The 27,600-nt window shown below is 50.5% G+C and overlaps 1 protein-coding gene across 19 annotated transcripts in view; it reads right to left on the reverse strand.

Moving 5' to 3' along the window:
* PTK2 (protein tyrosine kinase 2) overlaps positions 1-27,600 on the reverse strand; it is a 101,380-nt gene that overhangs the window by 59,356 nt on the left and 14,424 nt on the right. For 18 of the 19 annotated variants that reach the window (XR_002827228.1, XR_002827227.1, XM_023747718.1 and 15 more), the window contains 12 exons: positions 27,225-27,451; positions 24,579-24,745; positions 18,255-18,342; positions 14,886-14,965; positions 14,047-14,109; positions 12,357-12,411; positions 9,378-9,518; positions 8,820-8,897; positions 7,579-7,686; positions 6,091-6,208; positions 4,444-4,474; positions 1,471-1,523 (listed from right to left, as the gene is read on the reverse strand). Coding sequence is in view for 17 of the 19 variants with exons in the window: in XM_023747718.1 (XP_023603486.1) it covers positions 1,471-1,523; positions 4,444-4,474; positions 6,091-6,208; positions 7,579-7,686; positions 8,820-8,897; positions 9,378-9,518; positions 12,357-12,411; positions 14,047-14,109; positions 14,886-14,965; positions 18,255-18,342; positions 24,579-24,745; positions 27,225-27,451 (1,209 nt within the window). In the remaining 2 variants the exon portion in view is untranslated. Of the gene's footprint in view, positions 1-1,470; positions 1,524-4,443; positions 4,475-6,090; positions 6,209-7,578; positions 7,687-8,819; positions 8,898-9,377; positions 9,519-12,356; positions 12,412-14,046; positions 14,110-14,885; positions 14,966-18,254; positions 18,343-18,660; positions 18,680-24,578; positions 24,746-27,224; positions 27,452-27,600 lie in introns of those variants that run through there. The other variant, XM_023747725.1, reaches the window with a different exon arrangement.

Raw genomic sequence — 27,600 nt, forward strand, 5'->3', positions numbered from 1 at the left:
ACTGAGCACAACTGTAGCCGTCTTACTAAGGATGTAGTAATTGCCTTTCCTTTGCAATGAAGTATGAGTGCGGGCTGCTAGCCGTCTCCAGAATGCCAGGAGGGAGCTCTAGTACCTAACCAGGGATCCATCGGGAGCCGGACCCGAGGGCCTCCAAGGCCCTTGCCGAAAACCTCCCCGAAAGCGTCCAGAACAAACCGCAGTGAGCGACTCGCAGGGATCATCCGGGAGACAGGGACTCTCACTTCGCTCCGATTGCTCCTGCCTTTCCCCTTCCCCGCTACCTGAATGCATTCCTCTAAGTCCCAGCACAGAGATGCATTTACAAACATCTGTAACTTGCTGGCCACCCCGCAGCCGGCAGGCCTGGGACAGCGCCCACCAGCACAGCTCCGCTCAGGCACACCGCCCCCCGCTCCGCCCTGGCGGGAAGTGCTCAGTGACTTCTGAGGGGGTGCTCGACACACACCCTCGCACACCACGCATCGCTGGGGTATCTTTGCTCAGCGCATCAATACCGCACAACACTCCTGGGAGGGGCCTGTAGGATGTGTGTGCACAACAAGAGAAGGAGAGATGATATGTGTATGTTGGAAAACAAAAAGCCACGTCATCAACTAGGCAAAAGCACAGACTAAACTTCAGGAGAGATGAACTCAGGGCAAATGACACTAACAGGAACTAGGCTTCTCCTGAGTCACACTGTCAGATACCAGAGCTGTCAGGAAGCTGTTACATACGTTAGAAACGTGCCGTACACCTAAGAACAGGTTACGTGTGTGTGCGGACACATGTGTAGACCTGTGTGTTTGTGTACATATATAATGTGTACTGTAAGGGAGCAAACTTGGGTCCATCCAAGATGCTGCTTCTTCCCCCCCGTTCCTGTTTTCACATTTTCAATGGGGAAAAGGACACATATATTTTGAAAACATACCAAGGAAAGTACACCACACTCATCATGCCAACAAACAGCTAAGATCATGCTTATGCCATTATCTTTACTATAGTTTTTAAAAAGCGATATTCAAACACCATTTTATGTTAATTGTGAAAGACAAAAACCATCTAAAAATGTTTCACATATTCTGAACTTCCAGAAACAATGATATGCAAAGTACATTCTGTTCGAGTCTGCTGAATTGCAAAGATAAATTATAATGGCAATTCCAAAAGTAAAACTGTTCACAGTAGATACGATTAACATGACAGTAAAACTGAAGAATAACTTGGAATTCTATATAATCGTGAGTAATCTGGAACTATACATGTACATCTCATCTACAAAAACACCTCTGAGCCATACTCACACCTATTTAACGAAGGTAAAATGACCAAGCTGGGAGTCAGGTCTTACTCATGAGCTGTTCCGAAGGAGCGGTCGTAATAGGAGAACCTGCCGCCTCCTACTGCACTGCTGGGAGCGAAGCCTGCGCAGCTGGCCCTGTGGTTCCAGGCCGAGCCCCTTACCTGACACGGAGACTGCGTGTGTCCGCACGCCCTGCTTCTCGCTGTTGGCCAGCCTGCAACAGAGAGGGGGCTGCTTGAGTGCCGTGCTCAGGACCAAGCGGCCATCACGCCTTCAAACCACACCATGACCCCCAGGAGGACCAGGCCATTTCCCGTGGAGACTCCCATTTCAGAGGACGGGCTTTTGAAAACATTGGATTCTACTGCCCAAACCCTGACCTCCCCAAGCTGCCTTAACTTTTTAAAGGTCAGAACTTCAGGTGGACACGGAAGACTCTGTGACCGGGAACTGGACTTGCTCTCTGCAACAGTCTGAAACCCTGCTCAGGACTGGCCCCCGCGCCCAGAGCACAGGCACGAGCAGGTGGCAGTGAGCAGACATCGCCACGCACAGGCGGGAAGAGGTGAGCTTACATATCTGGCTACTGGTGTCAGGAGATGGCCCAACATTAGTGTTTTACATATTTATCCACATAAAATAAAATGTTGGCCAAAGGTTTTAGTGACATTTAAAAGATGAAAGTATAGCTCAGTTAAAAATGTTCGGAAAACACAGAATAAAGGAACCCTATAGTCTTCAGAAGAAGCTTTTCCCAGACATGTAGGCTTTGGCTATGCAAGTCCTGAATAAAACTCTCCTCGTATACGGAATGTCAACTAGGAAACACTGGAACTTAAATAACATCAATTCTGGGAGCTCGGGACAGTCCCTGTGAAACTGTCAACCTGGATAATGAATGGTTTCGGCACAAAGCCACAGAGTTGAACTCCGTTTATGGAATTCTCTATCTAAGACGGTGACTTTAAGAAAAGTCCAGGCAAAGCTGTCTTCCCACAAATCCCGCCCCGCGCCTCTGCACTGCAGCGGCCTCCGCCGGGAACCCCTGCGTGGACGTCGGGCGTGGGCAGAGGCTGCCTTGCCTTCTTCCGTCCCGGGCCCCTTCCCCAGGGTCTGCCTGTCTGTTGTTGAAAGTCACCTTCTTATGCTTCCTGGTCACCGGCAACAACGGGGGCTGCTGCTCTAAGACTTGACCTTTGCTTTACTTATTCAGGTTTTCTAGTGCCTGTGACCATTTCTAACCCAGCACCTGCTCCACCCACATTTATGTCTACACTTAGGATTCCTGTGTGTTTTCATCCTCAAAAGTCATCCTTAAAGACTTTCCACGATTGAAGATACTCTGAGCGTTAGTTCCTGGCCTGATATGGGACATTAATAAATACTTATTAAACATCATTGAGTTGGTGAAGCACCCTCCATTCACCCACACACAGACTGTGTGCCTACTGTGTGCCAGACACCGCCCAGGGCTAGGACACAACATGCCCCTGGCCTTCAACGAAGTCATGGGGTTGTGGACGAGCAAACAGGTGATTTGCAGAGTCTGAGGACTACGGTGAAGTGGGATATGTTATGGGAAAGCACACTGGGCCGCTTCCAGGACGGGCTCATGGGAGGTTTCCAGAGACAGTGAGGTGGGTGAGACCTGAGAGGTGAGCAGGCCTGGCTGCAACAAGGGGGCTGGAGGAAGGGCATTCGCCAAGGCCTGGCGGGAGCGAGAGGGGGGCACTCCAGCAACTGAAAGTGCAATGCAGCTGAGCAGCAGAGTGTGGGGAGTGGCGGCACGAGGCCAGGGAGCTGGCAGGGGCGTGCTCACGCGGGGCCCAGCGGGCTAAGGACGCTGGCATTTATCCTCAGAGCCACGGCCACGCGCCGACAATGGATAGGACAATGGGCAAAGCTGGACAAAGGTGGGTAGTAGGTGAGCAGAAAAAAGTTAACCCACAGACCTGGACTGCTGTCCTCTGAGGTGCCTGTGGCTGGTGCTGGGGACTTGGGTTTCAGGAGGGCTCCCAGCCTCCCCTCCCTGGCAGGGGATAAGAGTGCTGTGCCTACACTGCACCAAAAAACAGGGCCTCCAGAAGTCCTGCTTTCCTTCAGGGAGTCTGGAATTTTAGTCCATTCCAGGCAGAGAGTGTGTCTGTGCCCAGGAGCCCATAAAGACCATGGGCACTGAGTCTCTAACCAGCTTCCTGGATCAACAACCCTTCACATGTTCTCCCTTGTTGCTGGAGGAACAGGGGTGTCCTGCTGAGTGTACTGGGAGAGCGCTCTTGGGAGCCTGTCCTGGTGTCCTCTGCACGTCACCTCTGTGCCCACCATGCTGGTGGGGCTTGGTGTCCTTTTGCTGGACCACTGCACAGCTGTGACCATGTGCGGAGTCCTTTCCAGAGAATCATGAACCTGGGGTGGTCTTGGGGACTTCGCACAGAGGTCCCTGGGGCAGCCCAGACAGAAGAGAACAAGAGCTGAAAACGGGAGGGGCCGTGGGAGGCGGTGCAGTGGATGGAGAACAGGGGGGGCAGGGGGTGCTTGGGAGCCCCTTCGCCCCGGGCCCCAGGGGAGTGCTCCTCCGCAGGCCCGGGGCTCTGCCCACCCGCCTGGGCTCAGCGCACAACTGCAGTTGGTTACTGCCCTGTACCCCAGCCTCAGCTGTCATTTGGTCACCAGTTCCCAGCACACTGGCTGAGAAAGAGACGTTATTAAGTAAGTTCTTTAGGCATTACTATCAATTTTTAAAATTGTATACATCAACACATTGACTATGAAATTAATGACATAAACAAGTAAAAAAGTGAACATAAATTACTTCATAACTTTGAATGCTCTCACTTGTGAAATAGCCAGAATGGTCCCTATCTCCAGGTTCCTGAAAGACCAGCGATGACTAACTGTTTAGCCGGCCCCAGTCTCGCCGCTCTGACTGCTCCTGAGCTCCCTACTGAACAGCAAAGAAGCTTCTCATCAGACCCACACACATCACGTGATCACAACGGCTCGATTTCCACCTGGAAATGCCTGCCAGTCCCCATGCAGAAGTGTGGCGGCCTGGCTGGCCAGGCAGGTGGGAAGGGAGCAGTGATTTCCAGTTTCTAGTCAGTGAGTCACAATGTGCACGCAGCAGCACTTACTTTGGTATTGACGGCAAAGCCCGTTCGCCTTCTGGGGAAAAAAGGAAAGACAATGGTGAGGTTCCTTCTATTCCCTTCGGAAAATCATCCGTAGAAATCAGGGCTGAGAAGGATGAGTCCCTTCAAGTATCTCAGCAACAGCCCTTTAAAGGAAGTTCAAGTGTGAAAGTGACAAAACGATGAAGGGTGTCTTCCCAGGAGGCTCTCAAAGACCAGGGGCCTGATGGTCCAGTGAACACTCCATAACAAAGGGCTGGACCTTCTACGTTTTGATAAATGAGCTTACTAGCAGCAACAAAGGTTCCAATGATTCCTGTCTACACACGTGTGCACACACACTGCTTGCTCCTCCACTCCTGGTCCGGGGCTCTCTGTTCTTGTGCTTTTCGTGTTTGTTTTTTAATATATTTTTATTGATTTCAGAGAGGAAGGGAGAGGGAGAGAGAGATAGCAGCATCAATGATGAGAATCATGGATCGGCTGCCTCCTGCACCCCCCTACTGGGGATCAAGCCCACAACCTGGGCATGTGCCTTTGACCGGAATCGAACCCGGGACCCTCAGTCAGCAGGCCTACGCGCTATCCACTGAGCCAAATCGGTTAGGGCTCCTCATGCTTTTCTATACTCTCCACGGTACACCCAGCCTGCTCACGTGGGCACACACCACCCAGCCCTTGCGGACTCTCCTCTGGAGCCACCTTCGCCACCAGGTGCATGCCGGGGGGACCCTGTGTCCGCCTGCCACACAGCTGGCTGCTCTGGGGGACGACTGTGGAGCCACCGACCAGGCTCTAAAGTTGGTGTCACTTGTCTCTCACAGATGAACAATCTCCAAGTCAGGGTTCCCAGACTGCGTCCCGTTCACAGCAGCCGTGGCAGCCACGGGAACACAAGAACTGATACTGGGAACACGTGTGCACAGGCGCAGTCCCAGGCCTTCACACACATGCGAGTGGACCCCCCAAGCCCACAGAAGACAGGCCACACTTTGTGCTCAGAGATGAGCGCCGTGGCACAGAGAGGAGGCGCCACAGAGGGCAGCAGAGGCTCGGACTGGAGCCACAGGCGACACACTTCCAAAGCCCAGTGCCCGCTGCACTCACCACGCGACTGTCCTGCTGGGAAAGCTTTCTTTGATGTTCAGGAGCCCAAGCCTCTGACACATCCCTTCCTACTGCTTTGCAAAACCCACACACCATTTCTGAAGCAATACAGCCCCCTCTAGGATAATTATTCATCCTAATTGTTGCTTTTACCTCATGATTTAGAACTAATCTTGTTCTTGGGCTGCTCTAAGCTTTTGAGATGTACAAGAAAAAACAGCAAAGAGTTTTATTTACATGAATTAGAAGAGAAACTAAAAACCAACCCAGAACATTATCCCAAAAGTTGATTTAAAAATGCTAACGGTCACCTAGAGAACACTCCGAGTGCATCGCTCACAACACACCAGCTTCCTTTAAGCTCTATTCACACCCAGCGCTTGGGCGGGAGCTGGGCCACTTCCCTAGGAAAACAAGAATGCAGACTTACGGGCTGAGTCACTCGTCTGCGTTCTCATTCAGAGCTATCGAAAGGGGCTCCAGGCTGTGGGGCAGCTCGTCTCACAACGCGGTGGGCACGCGCCAACGGAAACAGAAGCTCACCTTTCTGGGGTCGGATGATGAAGGACTGGGAGGCTCCGTTCACCAGCCGGCAGTACCCATCGATCAAGTCGGCCATGTTCTCGGCGATGGTCAGGGACGGTGCTGTCACCGTCAGAGGCTAAAAGGGGAACAGACCGAGAAAGAGCCGCTATTGTTCTCCCCACCACCAGCGGGACAGCTGCGCGTGACATCAGATCGCTAGATGCCGTGGAAACGGGGTGGGAGGGAAACAGGCTGGTCCTGAGGTTTGAGGGAAAAAGGAAATTTGATATTTAAGACGCTATTCCTAGACTGTGACAGAAGGCAAACCCAGACGAAAACGGAAGCATCACTCACATGGAGACTCACTTTCTAGAATACGAGGAGGTGAAAAAAGTCTTCCCCTTCAGAACGCCTGCCCCTCTGCACCCTCTAATGAAAGGAAGAATGCAGAGGACCAGCAAGCTAAGGTAGGGCTTGTTGCAGAAACTACACTAACGGGGAGTAAATGTGACCAACCATCCTTCACAGCTTTTCTAAATGCAAGGGAATGAGTGAAATGTCACTATTCTCAAGTATGTGCTGCCCAAGAGCGTAGACATCCCTCCTTCCAACAGAAAACAGGCGCTTCGATAGCCTTCCTAACAACCCCCGTGGAGTGGATCCAGGCGACACGCAGAGCTGTGCTGGACTTGCAAACACAGGCTTGTGCTGCTTCACGCAGCACCTACCATCCCCTGTAAGTGAGCAACTTGCCTCCCTGCACTACCCACTGTTACGTGGGGGAAAGTACAAAGGACCGTGTGAAAACAACAGGACCCCACAAGAACTTCCAGAGCTCTTTGCAGGAAATCCCCATTTACGACAAGGTTTCAATATTTATCATGTCATTTAATACTAAGAATCAAATGCATTTCCCAGAGCCTCAGAAACGCCCCACCAAGAGAGAGAGGAAGGAGGACAGGTGAGAAGCAGTGCAGGTGAGCACGGCCAGGAGGGCCGCCCCGGGCCTGGCGTGCACCGCAGGGGAGGGATGAGCGCCTAACATGCTTCCACACCACACACAGTGTTTGCGCCGCGCTGGCCCGACTCCTCCACACGTCGTGTTCCCCGTCCATGTGCAGAAAGGCTACCTTAGGCGGCACTGGTCTGGTGCTCACTCCCCACGCCACACCTGTCGTTCGTGCACTCACGCACGCTGATGGAGAACCCAGGCTCTGGGGCCAGACGTCGTGGTGTGGGAAATAACAGTTTACAGAATACATGTATTTTTACATAATTTTAAGAAGTTGATTGCCTTGGTAATTCGCATTAATCTTCAATCATCTTCACAATGATGCTCTCAATTGATTTTTAAATCTGTGTCCTGTTCTACTCTTGGGGCATTTAATCACGATTATTTGTAATGTACCAGTGCTGAGGACCCATGGATACCTCGCCCTACAAACACCGCGGCTTCTAAAATGCCCCTCCGCTTCCGTCTCCCGCGGCGGCAGTGAGCGTCCGTACCTCAGGCGCGCCCGCTATCTTGAGCTGGAGCATTCCTTTCCTGTCCTTGTCTTCGCTGTTTGAATACTGAATGGTCTGCACTTGATTGAAGTCGGCCAGATGTGTGGGCTTTGGGAAGAAAAGGCACACACTGGACCACACATCAAAGACGGACTCCACGCATCCCAGAAGGCTCAGTCCCACCCCCGCTCTCCTGAGGACGCCCTCCCCTACGCCTGGGTGTCAGAGGGAAGGGACTGTCCCAGCAGCACCAGGGGCTTCTCTTTCTGAGCAGTGGTGGAGCCGCTGGAACCATTGCTCACTGCAGGGCCTGGGATGTGCCTGCTCTGTGTGCTCCTGGTGGCCAAGGAGGGGCACTGCCCCAGGAGCTGGCCAAGAGCCACGCAGGTACCAGAGCAAGGAGACAGACAGGCGAAGGAAGTAGAAGGGAGTCCTTGACTTGGCTCTTCGCCACCCAGGGGAGGGAGGGGGAGACAGAACCATGAGAAATTCCTGGTCGGAGCGAATGTTCTGCTCCCGTTCCCACGGGGAGGGACTGGGCCCACCCACTCGCAGCACATCCTGAGCCTGCATGAGTCCGAGACCTCAAGTTCCAGGGTGGAACGGAGCTCGGGAGGTGGGCGGTGCCCAGGGACCTTCCCATGCAGACAGGCCAAGGGCCTGTGCTCAGTTCCCAAGCGGAATTCACTTCTCAGGAGACCAGTAGGCCTCTTCTGTGGCCCTCCAGCATTTCATCGGTGACTCCTCTGCATGCAGTCAATTCCGACACATTTATCCAAAGCAACCGGCCTGGCTACGGCCTCCTGCTCTTATCACATCACAAGCTATCAGCTTCTCCTGCCAAGTGCCCCCCAAAACATGGGTTACACCGTGGGGCGGAGCGGGAATTCTGAATCACAAAGGACTCAAACTCAGCTTCCTCCCAGCAAAGCGTCTTTACAGCTTTGCTTTCAGGCACAGGAGTCTTTGGAGATGCCCCTGGGTACCCCCGTGCCCCCTGCCCTGGCGTCTGGGCAGCACGGCCCCAAGGCTCACTCTCCTCTGGGCCCAGGGGGCAGGTGCCGTGGGGTTCCTGCCACCGGCCTGGCTCTTTCACAGCTCCTTCCCTGGCTTCTCCCTCGCTCCGTCTACAAGTGCCACAGACCCAGCGAATCCCCATTCCTCAGCTCGGCCCTCGGCCGGCAGCCAGCCCACGTGAGGGGGCGTGTGCAGCAGTGGCCGGGCGCCCAGAGCAGACTTACATTGCAGCCCTTGTCTGTGAGGTAGCTGATGCCTTCCTCGGGGCCGATCGCCAGCTCCACCGAAATAATCCAGCTTGACTTTTGAAGGTGAGACAGGTGAAGGCAGAGGTACCGGAAGGAAAAAGAACTATTTTAGATAAAGAGCCGGGGCACATTAAAGGACCAATGGGAGGCTGGCTGAGCTAGCCATTCATCTGTCTAACCGAACAACATGAAGTATTTATAACCTCATCGATCCGCATCTCCCTAACCTCGCCAGAGACTCTGCGCTCCTTCCAGGGGGTCTGAAGCTAATGGCTGCTTGGGAAGACAGTCTGAACAGGGCAAACTAGCCCTTCGGGAACAGGTTATCAACAGCCTGCACAGCTGGAATAGAGTCTAACTGAACACAGGCATGCCATCAAGAGAGATGACTGTACTCACACTGATACACCTTTTGGGCATTTCCCCACATTCTGGTGTTCGAAATGTGACAAATTCCATTTCCATCAGAAATGTAGATACACCAGGTAAGAAAAGCCAGCGGGCCGCGCCCGCACCCCCCCGAGCCGCACTTACCCCAAGCGCGCACTTGAAGCACTCCTTATCGAATCTGTACACTGGGGAGAGGATCTCGAAGAACTTCAGGATGCTCTCCTCGCGGTTGAGGTTGGCAAACTGTCTGAAAGTCTGCTGGATCAGTTTTCTGAGTGTTTTGGCCTGCGCGACAATCACAAAACCTTTCAGAGTCGGGAATGAGGCAAGCGCTCGGCAAGACCAGCTGACGTCGAGGAAGAGGTCTTCCCTACACACTCGTGCACCTGTCACAGCTTTGCAAATGCCATCCTCGTCAGAGCTGTGTTTCTTTTTAAATAGCGATAATAAAATACAAAGACACGGAAATACCACCTTCACCACTTTCCAGTGTATAGTACAGCGGCTCCGAGCTTTGTATCTTAGATGGAAATGTGTAAGGTAACGTTGGTTCATTTGAACATGTAAAGAGTGAGGCATTAAAAACATGCCCCTGCCCGTGACAGGGACCTGGCACAGGTGAGGAGCCGCGGCACTCACAGGCCCATTGCTAGGGGGGCAGTCAGTGCAGCCTTTCCGACGGACTTGGCATCTCCCACCAGAAACCTTAGAAAACCACACTCTTGACCCAGCAGGGGAAATCCAGGGCATGCCCGCTGAGGACGGTCACAGAACGGCAGGCTTGGCACAAAGAGGCTCTGCAGGGCTGTCTGTAGGAACGCACGCTGCTGGGTCTGTCTACCCAGCTCTCTCCCCAGCCCTAAGAACGGCTGTGTGATGGTGACAGACATGAAAGTCCCATCACGGAATTCCATGAAGAAATATGAGAAAAGTATGTTCACGCAGGGGCTTTGAAAAGGAGAGCACGGGGTGGGACTCAGACACAAACACGTGGGAGCACAGTGAGCACAGGGGTGGGACTCACACACGGACATGTGGGAGCACACTGCTCACTGGCATCAATGTATGAGGAAGCAGAGAAACACGGCCCTTCATCTGCGTGGGACACAAGGCATCCCATCTACCCCGCATGCTATTCAATCTCAAACAGATTCACAGAGAGAAAACCACTCAGAACGTGACACTTCCTCACCATGCAGCCGCATGGCCTTAGCTGGCTTGGTCAGGGGACAGTGTTGGCCTGTGGACTGGAGGGTCCTAGATTCCATTCTGGTCAAAGGGCATGGACCTCAGTTTCAGACTCGATCCCTGGCAATGGTTGGGGCTCCTGTGGGAGGCGACCAATTGATGTGTCTCTCTCACATCGAAGTTTCTCTCTCTGGGTCTCTCCCCTCTCCCTTCCACTCTTTAAAAATTAATGGAAAAATATCCTCAGGTGAGGACTAAAATAATAATAATAATAATGAAGCAGTATTATTAGGTCAGAGTATCAGAAATTACAACACGAAAATAATTTAATATCAGTCAACTGAATACTTATCAAATGCCGCTAGCAACAATGGATGCCTAGGGCTTCCAGATGAAAAGGTTATGATGTAATGCTAAAGAAAATTTCCAATAAAGAAAGAACAGACTGCTAAATACAGATATGCTAACAGTGCATACAAAGTGTGCTTTTTAAAAAATGAGCTATAACTGACATAACATTGTGTTAGTTTTAGGCAGACCACACAATGACTCAGTATTTGAATATATTGCGAAATGATGGCCCCAATGTCTGGTTAGACCCATCACCTCACAGAGTTGCAAATTTTTTTTTTGAGAAGAGAACTTTTAAAGCTCCTCTTGGCAACGTTCAAATATGCAAGACGGTCTCCTCAGCTGCAGTCGCGTGCTGTGCGTCACATCCCGGGACGTTTATTTGGTAACTGCAAGTCTGTGTCTTTTGACTCTCCCCCCATTCCCCCACCCGTCCCCGCCTCTGGCACCCACCCATCTGTTGTCTGTGTCTATGAGTTGGGTCTGTTTTGTTTGGGATTTAGACTTTAGATCCCACATAGGAGTGAAATCACACAGTATTTGTCTCTAACTTATTTCACCCAGCACTTGCCCTCCAGGAACAGCCATGTTGTCACATGGCAGGATCTGCTGCTGCTGCTTTTTTTTAATATATATTTTTATTGATTTCAGAGAGGAAGGAAGAGGGAGAGATAGAAACATCAATGATGAGAGAGAATCATTGATTGGCTGCCTCCTGCACACCCCCCACTGGGGATCGAGCCCACAACCCAGGCATGTGCCCTTGACCGGAATCGAACCTGGGACCCCTTCAGTCCGCAGGCCGACACTCTATCCATCGAGCCACACCGGCTAGGGCAGGATCTGCTTCTTTTTATGGCTGAGTACTGTTCCATTGAGTGTGCATCTTCTCTATCCATTCATCCATCGATGGACACAGAAGTTGCTCCCTGACTTGGCTACTGTAAATGCTGCTGCCATGAGCATGGGTTGCTTCTTTTCAGCCTGCCCACAGGGGCCTGTATCAGATGGGAACTTTTCATGCAGACACCAGGTTCACTCTCCCTGGCGCCCACGCTCGGGACCTGGCACGCAGCAGATGACCACAATGGAGTGCTGAGTGACTCCTAAGCCGGGGATTCTGTGCTTGACTAAGTGCCAACCCCACACTGGCACCTGCTAATCGGACATGAGAATTACTGTTTCTCTAAGAATGAAACTGAGCGCCCACTGCTGCTCTAGAAAGCACTTTATTTCATCACCTGGAACTGGAGAGCAACTTCTCAAACCAGCAGACAGCAGAGCCCCACCTGAGTGGACACCTTCCGTGGCCCTGGTCCAGCCCTGTCCACGGCACCACAGACTGTGCCCACGTGTCACTGTCTGTCCACCGAGGACACTGTGCACTCCTCCCTTTGACCGTCAGGCTCTCACTTACTCGAGTCTCCTGTCTCCTCAGCTGTGACAGCTTCTGACACTCTTGAAGAGTAAGGAGCAGGAAGCTGTGCCTACAACATCACAACTTACACACGAGGGAGGAAACCGCCTATCACAGGGGGTGTGAGTAAGTGGCCATCTGACTGTGATACAGTGAACTCTAATTACCTTGACAGAATCCAGTAAACTCCTGGGGAAAAACCGCTTCAAACCAACATCTTTTCTGAAATAGAAAAAGATTTGTAACAGTAACACCAAGTCAATGAACAGAATGACACTACTGCCAGAGCCCAGGAGTGTGACCTATTTATCCCTGCACATGCGATCCAGGAAGGAAGGACACAACATTCCAGCTCACCAGCAAGGCCACCGAAGGGACAGGACTAGTCATCATCTAGACCAGCGGTTGCCAACCGGTGGTCTGCGGACCACTGGTGGTCCGTGAGGTCTGAAAGGCTGGCGACCGCTGATCTACACATACGCAGAAGACATCAATGCAATGTGGTTTTAGTAGAAAGTCTTTTGTTCTTTGAACACTTACTGGAAACCCATTTTAAATATTGCCTCTTTGAAACGGCAATGTACAGGTAAACTGCTCTTCTCCCAGCTCCATGTCAAGGGGGCAGTGCTGTACTTGCAGATGGGCCAGGTTAGGTAACAAAAGGGGAACAGACTATGGGAGTTTAAAAAAATAAACTGTGAATTAATCCTAAAGGCGGATTCTTTTTTAAACTGAACTTTTTGAGTAAGGGACACCTTTACCCAGTCGAGGTTCATCATCTCAGGCTCACACAGGAAGCAAGAGATTCAGGGATTTGCTGAGGACAAAAGCTGAGGGTGTGAAAATGCCGGAACCCGGTAACTTTCTTTAGATCAGGCTACAAATCAATCGCATTACAAGAGCTCCAGCACTCTGGCCAAGGAAACGGATGGGCAAGGAGCTTTCTTTTTTCCTTTCAAGACCAAGTGCCCAGGGCTTTTGGCCACTAGGTGGCAGTCATGTGCTGATAAGATGAAATAAAGCCTGGACACAGCAAGGAATGTCAGGAGACCCGGGGCATGTACAAAAGATCAGGGAGAAAAGTGAAATACAGGTTTCTGTTCAGAATCACATAAGGAAACAAATAAACTGAATATAAAATATTTAAAAACACATGGAAGTCAGCGGCGTCATACAGAAATCACGCCAGTGCATGTGGTTGATCCTACACCTGAAGTCTAACCCTCTCCTCTACGACCTGACTGGTCTTTACTGTGGGGTTCACTCCATCTTTATAATATGCTTGTTGGCTCCATAACACACTTTCCCTGGTTTCAGCTATCTGCTCATTCACGAAGCCCCTGGTTTTCCATTTACTTCTCTAATTTCTCATCTTTTCCAATCTGCAGCACCGATGTGACTCCAGGGTGAAAATTTAAATTTCTAGATAGTGCTTTTCCCATTCTCTAAAGTTGGATCTGTTGATTTTTAGAATAAAAATATCAAGAGTAACCCAACTGTCTCCTCAGAGCAAGGTGTTCTATCCAAAACAAAGTGACGGTTTTCCAGCCGTTATCTCATCGAGTTTCTGTGCCTTCGCAAAAGCTGGTCTCCCCTCCTGGATCAGCCTGCTGCCCGATCAGCAGCCCCCCACCTGCCCACACTCCTTCTCCAAAACTTGGAGTGGACAACCATCTCAGATATCAAGTACTGCCCCCTACCCCGACACCCTCTAGAAACTTCTAAATTAGTTCCTAGTATGTTTTAAATAATATTTACTTTCAAGTAAAGATCAACTAACGAAAACTACAATTTGAAGAATGGGCTAGTTCTGAATATTTGCTTCCAGAAGGCTCGTTTCCAACGTGTGATACTTACTCTAATACTTCATAGTTAGACTTCTTCTCTAGTGCATTGCCCCGCATCTCCCAGTACGATCGCCTAAAATCAGGAAAGATATGAAGTTTTATACACGTGTAAAGAATGTCTATGTTGTCCAATGATAACAACTGTAAGGTGGGAGGGACTTAACTATCCCGTGGCTCAGCCACAAACATTCGGATGTACTCGAACAGAACGAACCTAATTCACAGCATGTCCCCACATCCTAATGAAGCACAATGGATTAACCCAGAACTATTTCTTTTTTTGAAATTTTTACTATTTTTTTAAAATGTTTTTATTAATTTTTTAGAGAGAAAAAGGGAGAGAGAGAGCATGAGAGAGAAACATTGATTGGTTGCCTCCCACATGCACCCTGACTGGAGATTGAACCCACAATCTGGTTATGTGCCCTGACTGGGAACCGAATGCGACCTTTCAGTGCTCAGGACAACACTCAACAACTGAGCCTCCCGGCCAGGGCAACCCAGACCATTTCTACTGAGCAGCCTCCTTTCCCCTTTAAGGGGAAGCAGGTCTGACTCTCTGGAAAGACGAGGCACAGATTCCAGCCGTAAGGGACCAGCTACATTCACTACTTCTGAACGTCACCTTCCCTCAAGGGTCCGCACACAGTCGGAGCCACACCCACTCAGGTGGAGGCCCCCATCACAGGGCAACCGCATCAGACATGCAAGAGAATTGTCCTCAAGCTGTTGCTCACATTTTATTCAATATTTTATTGATAATCTTTATGAGAAAAGGAAAATATCTGAGTAATTTCCCAAAATAACAAAAGCCACTGATGCATAAAGACTGTGCAGTTAGCGCCTTACCGTATTTCTAGACAACCCAACTTCAGAGCGATGTCCTGGTCTACCTGGTCCGCGATCTCCAACATATAATCACTCTTCACCTGCAACGAAGGAATGGGAAAACAATGCTGTTTAAAAAGTACATTTGAGACTTACTCATTCAATAGATGTTCACCTTAGCATACTGTGTACATACTGTCAGTAATGACGCTCGATGCGGGACATGAAGATGAATAATAAAAAAATAGTGAAAGATCTAACAAGAGCCTCTCCTCCTAAGAAGAGCTGGTGTAACCTATGAGCCTGCACATGGGACTTTAAGAAACAACAAACTTCGTCAGAATAACTTCGAGCTGCTCTACACCCTTCCTACTGTCAGAAGGGAAAGCTGGAGGGGAGCCCCTATTCCCATGCAAATTCGCAGTGGACATATTTTCTAACTCAAACTTCAGCATTTTTTGGACCTTCGTGCAAGACCAGGAACATCTACATATTTCAACATCCAGTGAACTCTGCAACTGACAAGCTTCCGCCTACCCACCACCTGTGATCCATCTGCAAAATAATAAAACATGCTCAACATCTCACGTAAAGAGGAGAATCTAACAGAATTTTACAAATGCCTTCCCACAGTGAGTACACGCGACCGCAGAGCACCTCTCCGCGGGAGGACCTGTTCAGGTGAAGCAGGGAATACGCCTCCTTCCGACGGCCATGACGGGCTCAGCACCTGCACTGATGCTCACGCTAAGAAGCACCGGGGGAACCTCCGTGGAGGGAAACGCTCTCCCCTCCAAACAGAGCTCCGCTCTCCCATTAGCAGACCACTCTCCCCACAGCAGAATATCAATTCCAGTCGAGGAAAATACATCACCACAAGGCTGTCTTAAAGATTAATCCCATGATTCTTAAACACTATTTTCAGGTGGGAAAATGTAATCATTTGCTTTATTTCATTCATCAAAACCAAATTCATGTATTATATTTGAGTTTTTCATTTTACTGTGCAATAGAATGCAGCACAGGGTGTAATATAAAACCCACTCACATCTCTAACAGGAAGTTTTTGGTTTTCCTAATCCTCACCTGAGGGTATTTTTCCACTGATTTTTAGAGACTGGAAGAGAGAGGGAGAGACAGAGAGAAATATCGATGTGAAACAAACACATCAATTGGTTGCCTCCTGCACGAGCCCCGACCAGGGCCTGGCCAGGGAAGAGCCTGCAACCAAGGTACGTGTCCTTGACCAGTATCGAACCTGGGACCCTTCAGTCCACAGGCCAACACTTTACCCACTGAGCCAAACCAGCTAGGGCTGTAACAGAAAGTATTAGCCCTAAACTACTCCATACTTGATTCTATATGTCAACTCAGTGCCTTGGCCCCCACAGGAGAGTTTGTGTTTTGCTTTGCTCTCTTCTGAGTACTCTGTCAGCTAACAACTTTGTCAACAGACCCCGAAGCCCGCAAGTAAGACTGGACGACAGAAAACAGTGTGCCCGGCCGCAGGCACGCTTCCCCAGGCGCGGTTAGCTTCTACACCAGAGTGAAGTCATGGTGCTCCATTCAGTGTTGCGAGCCAAGGGACGGACATACTCATCTAAATCTTAAAATATCTGTAGACAAAACAATGACAACTTCATGTCAGACCAGGCATCCTAAGAGCCAACAATTTCAATAATGCTAATGGTTTCTGTACAAGTTCAGCTAATATGATAACTTTTTTTAAAAAAAAAATACATATTTTTATTGATTTCAGAGAGGAAGGGAGAGGGAGAGAGAGACAGAAACATCAATGATGAGAGAAAGCCATTGATCAGCTGCCTCCTGCTCGCCCCACGCTGGGGATGGAGCCCACAATCTGGGCGTGTGCTCTGACCAGGAATGGAACCGTCACCGCCTGGTTCATAGGTTGATACTCAACCACTGAGACACGCCGGCCGGGCAATACAAATACTTCTTGACTAAACATTGACGCAGCCCTTCAAACCAATGGCCACCACTGCTTGCAAGAGGTTACCAACCAAATATTCACACTTTTAACAAGTACAAGTTCAGAGAGAGAAAGAGGAATAAAATACTATATGGCAAAGGGAAAACTCTATTTCAGGGTAAGACAATAGTTTTGTTTTAGAATGAGCCATTAGCTTTAGTGTCAAAACTTGTTTTTATGGACTCTTGCTCTCCAGTGAATAAGTTATAACAAGATTCTAGTTTATTTACAGTGTGCTGATTAATATCTTTCAGAAATTCTAAAATGGGTCAAAAACATTGAGTGATCATTCACCCTGTCTCACACTGGGAGTCCCGTCTGGGGCATCTTTAAATGAAACTCTACATCCACGGAACAATGTCCAACAAGTCAGCCACCCACACCCACCACGTCCACTGACAGGTTTTCCTCACGACACCCTCCCAGAGCATGGGACACAAGGAACAGTGGAGTACAGATGAGCTTTCAGAATAAATAATAACAGTAAGGGAGGTTACTGTAAGTTCCCTCTCCGCTTCTCTGGGAATGGTGGTAGAGAGAATCTAAACATGATTCCTTCATATCTAACCTGATAAAAAAGCCAAAACAACAAAAATACAGATTCTTCTGAAACAGAACGAATAACAAGAGATAACACTCAGGGATGCTCACCATTCCCCCGTCTAGAGCCTCAGGATTCCCAGATGTGAAGTTCAACAGAATAACAGGGCACAACAAACACACAAGGAAACGCATCACGACACAGGAGTCCCTGTGCGCCGCCCGCACACAGAACGCCCAAGGCATTCGGGTGCTGTCATTCAGACTCAGAACAGACACTGACTCTCAATAAAGTGATTAAGAAATAAAAGTGCATTTAGTGGCAAAATTGTAGTTCAAATGTCTCTGATATTCATTAGACATTTTGAGGGCAGAGCTCACTAATACTAACAAGTAAGATTTACTCGGTCGTAAAATTGTGTTGGTTCCTTTACGCCACATGTATTTACTGCCTAACGAATACTGTCAGGTGCGAACAGCAAGCTCCTCTTGGTGTAAAAAAGCCAATCCTGGCTTATTATGGAAACTGCTTTTGAGGTTATACAGGTGCAGTCACCTCTGACACAAAGTCTGCATCTACTGAGCGTGCTGACACTCAAGCATGTGAACTAAACTTGAATCAGAGAGTGAACGACGGCTGTGTCACCTAGGACTTACTGTCTCCACATAAAATTATCTGTTAAGAGTTGCCCAAGCATACAAAAATTCACCAAGTGTCCAAAGTTCCTAAGTTCTCACTAGCTAAGAGTGACAAACTTATATTCTCCCAAATGTTAGATTTCATCTAATTCTTAAAATAAAGCTATGTAATCAGTAAAATTCAAAGAAAAAAAGTCTATTAAATCACCCTCCTATACCTGTTGATAGAAGAAATTCAAAGTTGGCTTGTCTTCAGTAAACTGGTTTAGAAATCCTTTTGGCAAATAACGAATTCTCAATTCATACCTAAAAAATAATGCACAAAATAGAACAATTAGAAATCAGTAATTTCCTCAATTCATCGCTACAATTACAATATGATGGTGTGTACGGCATTGCCAATTACTCTGAAATATTTAAAAAATAAGTTAAAATATAACTAATCTGTAAATGTTTTATTTTTCAGCACAAAAGCGAGCACGTAAGTGTCCTCAGCTCCACAATTCGGCAAGAGAGGGCCTGTCAAGAAGCCCAGCAGCCCTCCAGCCCTTAGCCACCGCCCACCGCTGCCGGGGCCGCGCCCTCGCACGCTCCGCATGGCTGACCTCACCCACAGGGACTCACACAGGGGCACCCTTCGTGCCCGGCTCCCTTCATTCACCAACATGTTCATGAGATTTGCCCGCATCTAGCAGCTGGAGTTTGCTCAAAGCTGAAAAGTGTGACACACACAACCATTCAGCCAGTAACTGCTGATGGCCACTTGAGTTGTTTCCATTTTCCGACTATCTACACTAATAAAAGAGAAAAATGGTAATTGGCGTATGACCGCTACCCTTCCCATTGGCTAATCAGCATATCCTTATGCAAATTAACTGTCAGCCAAGATGGCGGTCGGCAGCCAGGCAGCTGGAAGCGAACGTGAGGCTTGCTTGCTCCAGTGACTGCAGACTCCAACGTTCCCCGCCTGCCTTGCCGGCCTCTGAGCTGGCAGTTTGAAACATTCTAACAAATATAGCCGGCTGGGATCTCAGAGCTGAAGTTATACATTGTTTCGATTATAGAACGGCAAAGAAACCAGCAGCGGAAGCCTCAGAGCTAGAGCCAGAGCTAAAGCTGGCCCAGAAGAAAAAAAAAAAAGAAAAAAAGGAGCGGTTGGGAGCTTCAGTCAGCCTGAAAGCAGCCCTCAGCCCCTCACCCAGACTGGCCAGGCACCCCAGTGGGGACCCCCACCCTGAAGGGTGTGTGACCAGCTGCAAACAGCCATCATCCCCTCATCCAGACTGGCCAGGCACCCCAGTGGGGACCCCCACCCTGATCCAGGACACTCTTCAGGGCAAACCAGCCAGCCCCCAGGCCTCTATCCTATATAGTAAAAGGGTAATATGCCTCCCAGCACCGGGATCAGCGGAGCCACGAGGCCTCCTGGCACCAGATCAGCATGACAGGGTGCAGCGCCCAAACCCCCTGATCGCCCTGCGGCTCTGTGTGTGACAGGGTGTGGCATCCCAACCCCCTGATCGGCCCTGCTCTGTGTGTGACAGGGGGTGGCGCCCCAACCCCCCCCCCACGGGCCCTCTCTGTGTGTGACGGGGTAGAGCCATAACCTCCCCATCGGCCCTGCCCTGAGTGTGACAGTGGTGGCGCCCCAACCCCCTGATCGGCCCTGCTCTGTGGGTGATAGAGGGCGGCACCCCAACCCCCTGATCCGCCCTGCTGTGTGTGTGACAGGGGGCGGTGCCCTAACTCCCCTATCAGCCCTACTCTGTGCGTGACAGGGGGGAGCTCCCCAACCCCCTGATGGGCCCTGCTCTGTGAGTGACAGGGGGCAGCGCCCCAACTCCCTGATTGGCCCTGCTCTGTGCATCACAGGGGGTGGCTCCGCAACCTCCCCATTGACCCTGCCTTGAGTGTGATAGGGGGTGGTGCCCCAACCCCCCAATCAGCCCTACCCTGAGCGTGACTGAGGGTGGCATCACAACCTCCCAATCCGCCCTGCTCTGTGCATGACAGGGGGCGGCGCCCCAACTCCTCAATCAGCCCTGCTCTGAGCCCGACCAGGGGCTGCACCTAGGGATTGGGCCTGCCCTCTGCCACCCAGGAGCAGGCCTAAGCCAGCAGGTCGTTATCTCCCGAGGGGTCCTAGACTGCGAGAGGGCACAGGCCGGGCTGAGGGACCCCCCCTTCCCCCCCGAGTGCACAAATTTTTGTGCACCGGGCCTCTAGTCCTATCTAATAAAAGAGTATTATGCAAATTAACCATCACTCCGTCACTCTGACACAAAGATGGTGGCTGCCACGGAGCTGGAGCGAGCAGGAGGCTTGGGTTGCCCCCAGCGATGGAGGAAGCCAAGCTTCCCGCCTGCCCTGGCCGGACCTGGGCTCCGCTCAAGGCTACAAAGTTTCAATTATAGAAGATAAATAAATCCCAGATACCTGATGAAAAAAAGAAAAAGAAAAAAAGGACAGGCTGGGAGCTTGGGTCGCCGGGGGGCGCGGCCAACCTGAAAACGGCCATCAGCCCCTCACCCAGGCTGGCCAGGCAACCCAGAGGGACCCCCCCGCCACCCTGAAGGGGCTGTGGCCAGCCTGAAAATGGCCCTCAGCCCCTCACCCAGGCTAGCCAGGCACCCCAGTAGGGACCACCACCCTGGAGGGGGTGTGGCCATCCTGAAAACAGCCCTCAGCCCCTCACCCAGGCTGGCCACACCGCCATGGGGTGAGGGACCCCACTGGGAGGCTTGACCAGCCTGAAAACGGCCCTCAGCCCCTCACCCAGGCTGGCCAGGAACCCCAGCGGGACCCCCACCCTGATCCGGGACACCCTTCAGGGCAAACCAGCCGGCCCCCACCCGTGTACCAGGCCTCTATCCTATATAATAATGCAAATTGACCCTAACAGCAGAACGACTGGGAATGACTGGTCACTATGACACACACTGACCACCAGGGGGCAGACGTTCAATGCAGGAGCTGCCCCCTGGCGGTCAGTGTGCTCCCACAGGGGGAGCACTGCTCAGCTACAAGCCAGGCTGACGGCTGCCAGTACAGTGGTGGTGGTGGGAGCCTCTCCTGCCTCCTCAGCAGCACTAAGGATGTCCAACTGCAGCTTAGGCCTGCTCCCCGCTGGCAAGTGGACATCCCCCGAGGGCTCCTGGGCTGCCAGAGGGATGCCTGACTACCAGCTTAGGCCCAATCCCCCGGAGAGCAGGCCTAAGCCAGCAGGTGGACATCCCCCGAGGGGTCCCAGACTGCGAGAGGGCACAGGCCGGGCTGAGGGACCCCCCCCGAGTGCACAAATTTTTGTGCACCGGGCCTCTAGTTTGGAATAATGCCAAACACTCATTTTTTTCTTCCTCTAAGCATAAAAAAAGTAACCTATTTGCTCAGGAAGCCAAGCTTCAAGAATGGTTGAAACAAACGGATTTCACCAGAATTCTCATTCTCATATTCTCTCTCTCTCTCTCTCTCTCTCTCTCCCATAAGGAAGACTCCCGCACATCTTCTGGGGAGCACATGTACACCTTTCTGCTGCGTAGCCACAGGAGCTGCACTGCTGGATGATAACTGTACACACTGTAGCTTTATGCAATATCACCAAGCCAGTGAATAAGCAAGAGATGTACCAGCTGACACTCCCACCAGCAGCATGGGGTGTCCTGGCTCCTCTACACCCTCATTCTCCCTGGCATTTCTAACCTTTTCATTTGGTCACACTGATGTTTGTTTACTGCAATAGTGCACAGTGATTTTAGCTGGCACGTCCTTGATGAATGATGAAACTGGGTTAGGAAGCTTGGCTGGTAAAGACCAGCTGCCCAGCACAGACTAGAAGCTCATCGTCCTTGTCGGTCAGTGTCTGGTGCAGAAGCATCCGTGAACGTTTAATGAATCAGCACACTCAGAAGTCCATCCTGGTTTTTAATGGTGTCACTTCCAAACGTGTCAGAGGTTCCTGCTTACTGTCTTATGGCTGTCAATCTTTTTAAGCTCTCTTGTTGAATTCAGTATTACAACAAAACACTGGCTTTTCAAATTAAGGACACATAGGGAATGTCATTTCAAGAGCACACACACACAAAAAAAAACTGTACCAAAATACGATCTGAAACGCCCTACACTCCCAGTTCTCGTTTTCTTTGTCCTCTTCGGAAAAGGACGCCTTTCCTCCAGCTAGGAGTTTTCTCCTGCAAAGATCTGAGAAAACCCTCTTTGCAGAGTGAGCTGTGAGCCCAGGGAGCAGGGACATGCTGAACAGGAGGACGTGGCCCACATCTTGGCAACAATGAAAAGGATTTTCTTTTTCAGTTGCTCTGCAAAGTCCCGACACTCTCTCAAATGCCAAGGGAGCCTCCTCTGGGACCTGGCCCTCCGAGCCCCGACTCACCGTCTGAAAGGACCGCCAGTCCCCCCAAACTCCTACAGCCTAAGTATAACTGATTAACCCACCGAGAAGCCAAACCAACCCCTCCACCTAGGGGATTCCAAATAACTGAAATAGTTATCAAAATTCAGTTATCTAGAATTTAATTATCCAAGTATAAAACTTTAAATCTGTTTGACAAAAACCTCTCAAAACTGCGTAACACCCTTTGCTGCATTATAAACTCGGTACGGCATCGCAGTTTAAACGTTTCTGGCTGACTCAGGTGCTACCAATACCAGCTACTTAACTGGCATCTCCCAGGGACCCATGACAGGTGGGCAAGCTCTTGGACCAGCTGAGAAGGAAGCAGGGACGGGCTCGTGTGCACCAGGAAGGCCCAGGTCAGCCCCGGTTCCTTTGGGGTCTCACGGGGTTGGGGAAGGCTGCTCCCCCTGCAGGGCTCTGGACTGCCTACTGCCCTCTGCCTCTTCAGCTATATGCCCATGCTGTCTTCCCCAGCGGGTATTTCCCAACGGCACTTTTAGGGTTATTTTGCTTTTAACTTTATAGCAGCATGTCACGTCATGTCATCTTTAAAGACGGAGGAAAAATCACATAACAAAAAACCAACGGACGCAGCAGTGCGTGGTCTGGGGACTTACGTCTGTCACACAGTGGTGTCTGGCTAAGATCCATCCACACACTTGCGTTCCTGCAGCTCACGCATTCTGACTTGTTTGGTTTTTTTATTTTGTTTTTTTTTTTGTTGTTGTTAATCCTCACCTGAGGATATTTTTTTCCATTTATGTTTTTAGAGAGAGTGGAAGGGAGGGAGGGAGGGAGGGAGACAGAGAGAAACATCGATGTGAGAGAAACACATCGATTGATTGCCTCCCACACATCAGGGCCAGTGAAAGAGCCTGCAACCCAGGTACATGCCCTTGACTGGGAATTGAACCCAAGGCCCTTCAGTGCATGGCCAACGCTCTAACCACTGAGCATACAGGGAAAGATAGTCTTAAGTTTTAAAACACTTATTTGATTAACAGACTAAACAGCTGGAGGTCAAACCTCCACTAGCCATTGATGTAAATCAACCAAACTATGTTGTCACGGAATATTTTGTTCACTCAGTTCCTGCTAATTGGTAAATCTGAAAATACAAGTCATTTTTTTAATAAACTCTAACTGGCACAAGATTTAATTCAACTAGAGGTTTATGAACCTAAACGTGTTAGTTTTTCTCTGAAAATGTAGAACTGATGCCGATGTTCACAGGGAGCTTGCTGCCATCTGACCGTCGCTTCAGTCACAATCTCCTCTATTCCTACAGTGGCGACAAACAAGGGACCTGTCTCCACAAGCCATATCTCTCCAGTGTAACTGTCAGACGTAAGACCTCCTACCACCATCACCAGGTGAGAACAGGGAAGCGCAACTGCAGGGGACTCCTCTAGCTCCCCTGAAGTGCCAGTTCATTAGCGCGAGGTACTAGGCCAGTGGTCGGCAAACTGCGGCTCGGCAAACCGCGGCTTGCGAACCACATGCGGCCCTTTGGCCCCTTGAGTGTGGCTCTTCCACAAAATACCGGCTCTTCCACAAAATACCAACTTCTGCGCATGGGCCACAAAGTTTCAATCGCACTGTATGTGCGCGCCCACATGTGGTATTTTGTGGAAGAGCCACGCTCAAGGGGCCAAAGAGCCGCATGTGGCTCGCGAGCCACGGTTTGCCGACCACGGCAGGCGGTCCCTTCCTGCTGTAATGCCCCCTGCGAACATCCATTACTCAGCCCCGGACCACAGAGCAGGCAATGCAGCCCAGTGACAAGGTCGCTGGTGTGGCCTCCTGGGCGCATCAAGTCCTGCTGCACTAAAGGGTGCCGCAGAACTGACGGGGGAGTCGGGCCGGAGCTGTCGGAGTGGAGTTCCGAACAAGCAGCACCAACAAGGGAAGGGGGAGCGGCAACAGACCATCATGGCGGAAGTCAGTGGTGCCCCAGGCAGACTGAACACAAGTTAGCACAGGTCACTGGTGAACAGTTACCAGCCAACTTCACCCAAAAGTCGCAAGGGCAACTGGTGTGAAAAGAAAGCTCACACGTTCACCCTCTGGGGCGTGACTGAACACAGGAAACAGGCCAGCGAGAGCGACCGCAGCAGGCGTGTGATCTTACTTCCACTCCTCTGGCGGGTGTGCGAGCTCATACTTCTCCCTCACGCTGGAGACGCCCATGTCCAGGTGGAGCCAGTGCACCTCCTCTGACCGGAGGTGACTGAGCCGAAATCCGTAGCAGGCCACGTGCTTCACTTTGTGACTGTCCACGATCTTCTGAATGATGCCCTGAAAACATCCCCACAAAAGCAGCTGTTACACACCAAAAACTGTGTGCTAAAAACGAATGCAATGGTCATTTCTTTTCATCAATTATCAGAAACCTTTGGTAAAAGCGTTTCAAGGTAAGTAAATTAGTGAATTTCACCTCGGACTTTTTTCCCTCAGAAAGCATTTTTATGAACAGGGAAAAGTTAAAACTAAAAGAGGCTCTTCCCTTTCTCTGCTGGTAAACAAGGCATGGGAACCACAACACCGTCTGCGGCCCCTCGCACCGGCCCGCCTTGCCACACTTCCTTGGCATCACTGCTGAGAACCAGGCCGCAGGGGGCGTGACACTTTCTGAACCAAGGACAGCATATTATTCGAGGCCCGGCTGCAACTAACATCATTTTTTAAAAAACACACATTTGGGAACATACAATTAAGCTCATATTTCTGATAATACTGATGCTATATGAAAGGTTATTTGAAGTTGGGCCTAACCACTCTCTTTGCGCTCCACAGATTAATATGCAGCAACCTAACAAAGCCCCACAGCTGATGCTTCTAACACCTGTGGCCCAGGTTTGAGAGAAGGTGAAGGTCATCTCTGAAAGAGGCCAGCAGGGCAAGTCCTCAGGAAAGGCCGTTTCTGGGCCTGTGGCGAGGAAAGCGCAGGCCTGGCTCGCGCCTGCACCTGCACAGGTGTGAAGTCACGGGCACGTGTATCTGTGAACAGGCACATGGATACTCACTTGAGAATGACAGAACCCTCACTGCCCCTGTGTGAGGGTGTGCTGTCACCGTCCCTGAAGCCTTCCCAAGCTTTTAGGCCATTAATACATTTTTAAATGATGCTGCTATTAACACATAAATGCCTATTAGAGAAAACCACTGGTTTTTAAAAACTCACAATTACCTGAAGCTATGATGTAACTTAAGATGTAAGACACATCTTGAAAGTCCCACACTGGGTACTATTTCTTCATGACAGCACAGTGCTGTCGACGACACTATTAAGGAGCGCCCAGCCCTCCCCATACGATGGGAACGTTACATACAAACACTGCGAGGACCCTGAGTGGCCACACTAAGGCAGGTCATGTGCTGCGCTCCTGGTGCCTGCACGCAGCCAACCTCCCTGTCAGACTGCTCCGTCCCGGGACAAGCTCTGTGTCCAGCACAGGAGAGTGTCAGGGGAGGGAACAAAGGATCAGGCTGGAAGAGAAAGGACAGCTTTCTAAAGAACCCACACAGGACAGGAAGGGCGGGTGGAGCCACGCTAGGCATAAAGTGTCCTATCTGGCTTTGGGTTCAAGGCCAGGCATCTGTGACAGGGCGACCCGGAAGGCCGGGGCAGGCTGTGTCCCACCAGAGGGTGCCCAGCCAGGGGCCCAAGCTCCGGGGTGGGGGTCTGCCTAGAGGAAGGGACCTCTTTTCTAGTATTTCTCTCAGGCGACTTCTGCAGCTTCTCCTTGCCAACACTCAGCTCCCTGAGCTACACAGGACGGGCTGGCGCCTCTTTCAAATCCCCACAAAGGCGTCTTTGTCTGTGCCCTCAGCTCTGCCAGTTCACAACCAAGCGCACACTGACACCGCTACCCTGAGCAGCACGGCTCATCTCTGCCCACAGCAGCTCAGTGTGCGGCCTTCCTTCCTCCTGCTGGGGCTACAGCTCCCGTCCGTCTATCTAGACGTCTACGTTCATGTCTGTCTTCCACGCCCAGACAGTGCAAGTGCAGGGCACACACCATTCCTTATCATTCTATTGGCCATCAGCACCCCAGGAGAAGCCCCAGCATCTCTGAGTGCCCTTCCTCGTGACCCCTCGCCAGGCTGCTCCATGTCCTCAGGACTCGGGGGCACCCACAGGAGCCCCACAGAGAAGCAACACTGACTGGACAGGCTCACCGACTCTCACACACCGCCCACAGGAAACCTGCCCAGGCTACTCGCACATCCAGGGCCCCTCCTTGGGCTTCCTCGTCTCTGGGAATCATGGAGAAGCACCTGCTGCACTCAGTGAAGGTCATGGGCATCTCCCCAACAGACTGCGAGCTGTACGAGCAGGGGACTCTTCTATCTCCAGAACCTGGCCCATGTCTGGTATGTAGAAGACAGTCAACAACTTAAGAATCTATCCTAGCTGGAGTCATGCAAATACCTTCAAAATTACACTTTCTAGAAAATAACTTTATTTCATAAGTATCAGAGGCTGTTTTAATTGCTTTGTGTTTTTTGTGTCCTTTAAAGAATTAAAAAGAAAACCAGGGGAGAAAAACAAGTCGATGGCATTATATAAATAATATATAATTCGGTTATTATTTTCCTAAGAAATTTTACAATAATCTACACTCTGGTCAGGCACACATGAGTAGAATGAATACTATAAAGAAAGAGTTAACATCTCTGTAATATGGGATAAGAAGCATTGCTTTATCTGTTTGTGAGTGCTATTAACATTTACCTGCACACACTGACTTTGTTTCCTAGGAAATGCGCTTACCCTGACATCCGTAGCATCTCCATGCCTGATAATACTGGCCCACGTGGTCGGCTCGCTGTTGCTTTCAAAATAATGAAAGACTTTTAGCACTCGCTCCATGGCTCCCGGGGACCGTTCCGCACCGGTACCCAGGTGCGTCTTGGCACTCGAATTCGGTGTGTGATTCAAGTTTGGGTCCAGGTAAGCAGCTGCCATTATTTTGCTAGATGCTAGGTACCTGTCATATTCTGTAAGAGAAAAAAAAGGTTTTCACCGTGCGATATTTGAAGCCTACTGATTGATGACCCGCTGGTGATCACATGAACAGCAGTTTTATAGCCTCTCCCTGGGCTTGAGAACTGAGACCTAGGCCAGCAAGACAGTCACTATTCCCTCA

This window comes from Myotis lucifugus, unplaced genomic scaffold, assembly GCF_000147115.1.
Source record: "Myotis lucifugus unplaced genomic scaffold, Myoluc2.0 scaffold_955, whole genome shotgun sequence".
Classification (NCBI taxonomy): Eukaryota; Metazoa; Chordata; class Mammalia; order Chiroptera; family Vespertilionidae; genus Myotis; species Myotis lucifugus.